The 6,477-nt window shown below is 38.1% G+C and overlaps 1 protein-coding gene across 1 annotated transcript in view; it reads left to right on the top strand.

Moving 5' to 3' along the window:
* The first annotated feature begins 1,330 nt into the window (after window positions 1–1,330).
* The window catches only part of LOC107833781 (paired box protein Pax-6-like), a 25,489-nt gene continuing 20,342 nt past the window's right edge, over window positions 1,331–6,477 (top strand). The window contains exon 1 of the mRNA XM_016663884.1: window positions 1,331–1,891. Coding sequence (XP_016519370.1) covers window positions 1,879–1,891 — 13 coding nt within the window. The 5' untranslated portion in view covers window positions 1,331–1,878. The remainder of the gene's footprint in view (window positions 1,892–6,477) is intronic.

Below are 6,477 nucleotides of genomic sequence, written 5' to 3'. Positions count from 1 at the left end.
GCCACCCAGTGGTTTCCTTCAACCACTTCCTATTCCTGGTCCCATATTACCTTAAATTTCATTACTACTATGCCCACATCCCAGGGTTAAACTTTATCCTTACCAATGTAGTTTCTTTCAGGTGTTTCACCTTGTTCTTCTCAGAAAACTCACTTCATCTCTTGAACAGCACAGCAACTATCAAGCATGTTTTCTGATTACATTGCATTCCCCTTGAGATCCTCTCAGACAGTGGTCCCCAATTCACCTCCAGAGTCTGGAAAGTGTTCAGTAATGGTCTTGGGCCATATCTTGCCCTCAGCTCTAAGTTACATCCTCAAACCAATGGTCATGCATGAACTTGAATCCACCTTACATTGCCTCTGTTCATCTGACCCAAAACCAGCAATTTTTTTATGGTGCCCAGGCTTTGGTCCCCACAAGGAGCAATGGATCTCCACAACCATTTTCTGGACAATTTGTCCAGAAAATGGTCCCCACAAGGTGTTATTAATACATTGTACACACACACACATACACACCTTCACACAAGTTAGTATTTCTACCCATAGAAGGACTTTGCATTGACGTCCATTCATTTTAATAACTGTATTTATGTCTAATGTAGACATTTTCCCTTAACCTAACCATAACTGGTCTACTTGTAACCCTTACCTTAACCAACTTAATTCACACCTCACCTCTAAACCTAACCCCTGACTCTAAACAAGGGGGTCCACCATATTAGGACCAGACTTTGGTCCCCATAAGGCCCATCGGTCTTCAGTAGATTAGTTAACATGCCAGAAATGTTCCTAAGAAGAATAGCTAAACAAGTATGCACACTAGTCTAAAACATTTGAAAGTGGTTTAATAACTTGAAGATGAAACTCCACCTGCTGCCTTAAAATGCAATTTAAGTCAACAAGAAAATCTATTGGTTTAACTCAGAAATTAAAATTCATGAAGTTGCTTTAACAAAAGACAAGTTGTCTAAACATTTTCATAAATTTTGAATTGTCAATTTTAATTTAATGTTACAATTTTAATCAAATAATTATTTCACAATGCAGGGAAAAAAACGCCCTCACCTAGTTAAAGAGCACACACTTCTCTATTTTTACTCAAAATATCAAGTTATAATAATGATCTTACTTAAGAATAACTTAAAAATAACTTGTTTCAAATTGCATGGACAAAATTTCTGTTCTGGTAATGGATCTCATTAAATATCTCAAAAGAAATTCTCAAAGTCATTAAGTGTGAATGAAACATTATACTCAAATACTACAAACTGTCAGATGCAATAAAATGAACATTTGCTTTGCTAACACATGAGTCACACCAAGATTTCTGTGTCCATCTCACTCACAATGAGTGAGATGGACACAGAAACATGGCACATAGCACACTAAGAACTCCTGTCTTTTTTTGTCTTTTTTTTCAGTTTTTTAAGTGCTAATCTAAAAACTCTAATGTATTAAACTCTTGGAGTTTTGACAAAATTAACAAAAAGTTATCACAACTTACCCCTGAAAGTTTATTTTTCACAAACCTTACACATTTAAGTTCAAAATCTAAAACTAGCTAAATTTATTAGACTTAAAGGGTAAAAGATAATAGACACAACTAAATGCCGCTCAATTGTTTTGCAGTGCACACAGACTCAGTCCTCGGTTCTCTACCTCTACACCCCCATCCTGCTCCTCTGTAAAGCCCCCTCAGCCCGCCCACTGCTCTCCGTCCTTCACTCCCTTTTCTTGTCCCTCCTCCTCAGAGGACCGACTCTGTCTCTTTCTGCACTTGTCTCTCCAGTCAAGGAGAAACTAATTGGAAGAAAGAATAAACGAAAGGAACTTTTGAAATACTGAGCGCAGCAAAAGTTTACTTCTCTGCAGCATGCCTCAGAAAGGTAAGCTTCCGTCTGTTCTTAGTCTGTGTCTGTGTGGAGTTCCTCCATCACTTCTACAATCAGCATGGAGTTGAACAGTTAAATTTCACAGGAGGGAAGAACAACTTGGCCGAGTTTAGAAAGGTGAAATAAAGCCAAATTTGCGTATTTGTTCATCTTAGTTGTTCATAGCAAAATAAATAAATAAATAAATGAATAATAATAATAATAAATAAATAAAATAAGGAAGAAAGATAGAAGGAAAGAAAGCAAAAGAAAGAATGAATGAATCAATGAAAGGGATAAGAAAGAAAGAAAGAAAGAAAGAAAGAAAGAAAGAAAGAAAGAAAGAAAGAAAGAAAGAAAGAAAGAAAACTTGACGCTGATGAAGATTGATGAATGTTTTCTGAAGAATGACATTTGTCACCAACCATCCCGGTTGTAAAGAGTTGCATCCAGACCCGGTCTGACGGACCGAGTTTTACCGGCCATGAAATCTGCTACCGAAACGGGCCTTAGAGCCATCAGTAAGCGAACCGCCGTTAGTATGCAGGACCGAACCGGGTCGGCTGCTCCGCTCGGAGTTATCTACAGTAAGGACAAGCTGCGCATGAACAACTCACCTAACAAATATTACCAAATAAATTAAGCAATCCTCGAGAAAACCCTTTTTATTATTAATGTAATTTAAAGCACCGTGAACCCAATGGCGTTAAACGCGTGAGACATTGTCCACTATTACCAATATTTTTAATAGGAAAATTGCTGGACAATTTTTTTTTGTAACGTACTAAAAAAATACGAAAATGTATATTTTTTCAGTCTTACATAAACATTTAACTGTCATTGTGCTTGTAAAATTTACTTTTTGTTTTCCTAACAACTAAGTAAATCTCAGTGTAGAAATGAGACGTTTACATTCCCAGCAAATTCTTGCAACTCGGGAGTTTTCTTTCATTTACGGAAATAAAAACGCGCAAAGCCTCCCTACAGGTTTTAACTGAATACTTTAACTAAAAGTTGATCATTGTTTCAGAATGTTTCCCTAACTTTATGCACTTCTGGAGTCTTTGATACTAAATACCAGCTGTTCTTCTAGCCGATTTTAGAAGATCAATTTATGCTCTCTGTGCAAACGCAAACTCCACTGCAGTGAGCCTGTATTTGAGGAACCGGCTGCTCACTCTTCAGATCCACTGAAACATCCCACTAAGTTATTCACTTAAGCCCGACTTAATTTGGAATCCAAGAAGTTAAAGGCTTTCAGGCTCAGCAGTCTGCGCTGAGACAAGTCTTTATTAACATCAGTAAGTTCATCTGTACCTTTCTAAAGTTCCTGTGTGATCAAGAGTTCACAAGAATAAATAGGATTCTAAAGGCGGTGGACAGTTTATGTGTTTGGCTAATGAAGAAACGGCTTCCAACTGCAGCCGGGCTGTAACAGCAGGTTCTTAGTTCTGTCGGTTCAAACCTCCGTTATCTGTTCTCCGTCAGTGTGATTAAATGATGTTATTAAATCAACAGGAAAGTAAAATTTTTTAAAAGACATAAGCGGGTAATTAAAGTTAATGACTTGAAAGGAGGCCCTTCAGAAAGTTATATTTAGTTATTGCAATTATTAAAAATGAGGAGCCTTTTTTATTTGTTCGCTTTTATCTGATTATTTACCAACATTTATTTCGTTTTCAGTGTTGTCATTAGAACAACAGCTAGTTTTATTTTTCGCTTTTTGTTTGATTTCGAAACAAATAAATATACTTTTTATGCAAAGCGCGAAAGAATAAAATCGGCTGTTTTACTTTGGTGAATTAAAAAACGTTCACAGCCATTTGTAGCTAGAAAACTACAAATTGCTTCATTGGAATATTTGCTGGATAATGTTTATTCTAATTTGGCGTAACAGAAAGTCTGATTATCTAAAACTTGTAGCTAATCTTATCATCCCTGAGACTGAATGAATCCATCAAGCAACCTGATGTCCATTTCGTTTTTCATTATAAGCATAGAAAAATGAATTTAATACAATAACCAAATAAAAATAGCAAATAAATACATAAAAAATACATAAAATTATTAGCAAGTCTATCTGCGTTGGGGCAATAGAAGACTTTTAAAATTAAAAATAAGTTATTATTATTATTATTATTATTATTATTATTATTATTATTATTATTATTATTATCATTATTATTATTATTATTATTTCTCAGCAGTGTTGTCTTTTTTCTCCCGTCCTTTCAGCGCACTGATCGCGGCTCACAGAAACTTTGAGCTTATCATCGGTGTGCTCCATGACCTCCTTTATGTCAGTTGTGAACTACAGAAATTAGGCTCCCCACTGCGGTTTTGTGCCACTTTCTCTCTATAAACGAGCCGCAGCTCCTAACGAGGCACAAAGGCCGGTCGGCCGTAGGCTATTTACCGAGCCGAGCCGAGCCGAGCCGAGCCGCGGGTCCGCTCCTGCGCCTCTTTGTCCCCCTTTCACAGGGAGAAAAGCGCCGTGTTCCAGCAGGAACAAGGTCCCCGCAGCCGGCCTGCTCTTCTGTGGAGTTCCGTCGCCTTCATTATGTTGTTAATGACTGAAGCCTCAGATAAAGAGACGCTTTGAGGCTTTTCTTCGTAAACTTTTTTCTCCCTAAAGGCTCTGGTTGTAGGCAGCAGAATGAAAAAGTGCCATGTGCTCCCATCGTCTCTGCTGAAGCATGAATCCCAAACAACCTGTTTTTCTGACGACGAATGCCAAACGGAAAGAAGAATCTAAAGCTATCACATTTAAAGTCCTCTGATGTCACTTTAGGCGATGTGGCAAAACAATATAATAACTGTCATTGAAAGTTATGAGTCTGGACGTCACATTTGATCAAGTTTTTATGACCGTCCCTATTTTACACTATTTTTGAGACATTTTCAAACATGTATTTTTATCTTTATAAATTAAAAAAACAAAAACAAACAAAACAAAAAAACTAAAGTGGGCTTTAATCAATTTGAGTACTCCACTCCTCATGCAAGTGTTAAAGATGTAGATTGATTTTCATTTTTTTTCTCCCGGCCAGGTATTATTTTTAAAAAAGCACATTTAAATAAGATAAGTTGGAATTACACTGTAAAAATACATTTTAAAGGGAATCAAAATTTTTACTTGAATTTAATTGTGAAGTATTAGTTTTGAAATGGAATTATCTGCAGTGGTGAAACCCAATAAAATTCTGGTAAATTGAAAATAAAGTAAATTATTTGTGTGTGTGTGTGTGTGTGTGTGTGTGTGTGTGTGTGTGGGTGTGGGTGGGGGATAGTAAGGAGGGGGTGTTGTATTCATATTTAACCAAAGATCTTAGTTCAGTCCAGTGATATTCTCACTAGTTTTTTTGTGGTTGCAGCAGAGACAGATGGGGCTCATCTGTTCATGTGAGTTATTAATGAAATGATCGACTTAGTGAAAATGAAGAATTTGTGGTTGAGTCATTTTTGGTGTTGCTGCAGTGGTGATGGTTAGTCCGTTAGTCACAGTAGAGTCAGAAGGTTGTGGGTCTGGTTCCAGTTTTTTCTCTACCACTTGGTGATGTGCCTCTGAAAAAAGCACTTAACCCCAAGTTGCCTACTGATCTGTATATAAATGTGTGCATGTTTGAGTGTGACTGGGTGAATGTGGCACCAGCGCTTTGAGTGCTCAGTGTGAAAAGCACTACACAGCTTTTGTCCATTTACAGTCTCAAGTCAAACTTGTTATCCAGCCCAGATTCTACAGCCAGTGAATGTCACATGACTTAGCTGCATTTGCCAGGATATCATGTAGGCTACATATTATCTTAATAAAATAAATTTGGTAAAACACAAACTCATTTTGTTCTTTTAAACCAGTGGTCCCCAAACTACGGCCGCCTCCACATTTGGTCCGGCCCCCTGAACAATACCAGAGAGCATTTAGATTTTTTTTCATATACCTTATTTCCCAGACTATAAACCGCTACTTTTTTCCTAGGCTTTGAACCTTGAGGCTTATATGTGTATTTTTCTTCAACCACCAGGGGGCTCTTTAGCAGGAAGTGAATCGTTGGAAGTCAAAATTGGACATAAAAGAAAAAGCGCCCATTAAAACGGAATTAGGTTTTAATAGGGAATTGAAATTTGAGAATGTTGTTGATCAATTAAATAGCATTGAGGGGAAAAAGAAGATATTTCATTTTTTAAATAATACTGGGATCATTATGGGCTGCACTGTGGCGCAGTTGGTAGAGCTGTCGCCTTGCAGCAAGAAGGTTCTGGGTTCAATTCCCAGCCCCAGTCTTTCTGCATGGAGTTTGCATGTTCTCCCTGTGCATGCGCGGGTTTTCTCCGGGTTCTCCGGTTTCCTCCCACAGTCCAAAAACATGACTGTCAGGTTGATTGGCCTTTCCAAATTGCCCCTAGGTGTGTGTGTGCATGGTTGTTTGTCCTGTGTGTCTCTGTGTTGCCCTGCGACAGACTGGCAACCTGTCCGGGGTGTACCCCGCCTCTCGCCCGGAACGTGAGCTGGAGATAGACACCAGCACCCCTCCCGACCCCACTGAGGGACAAGGGTGACGGATGGGATCATTATGATAATTTGAGGTATAGATATTAGGATC

The sequence above is a fragment of the Poecilia formosa genome, unplaced genomic scaffold, assembly GCF_000485575.1.
Source record: "Poecilia formosa unplaced genomic scaffold, Poecilia_formosa-5.1.2 Scaffold452, whole genome shotgun sequence".
Lineage (NCBI taxonomy): Eukaryota > Metazoa > Chordata > Actinopteri > Cyprinodontiformes > Poeciliidae > Poecilia > Poecilia formosa.
The sequence above is the reverse complement of the archived record's forward strand: the minus strand, read 5'-3'. Positions and strand labels throughout refer to the sequence as shown.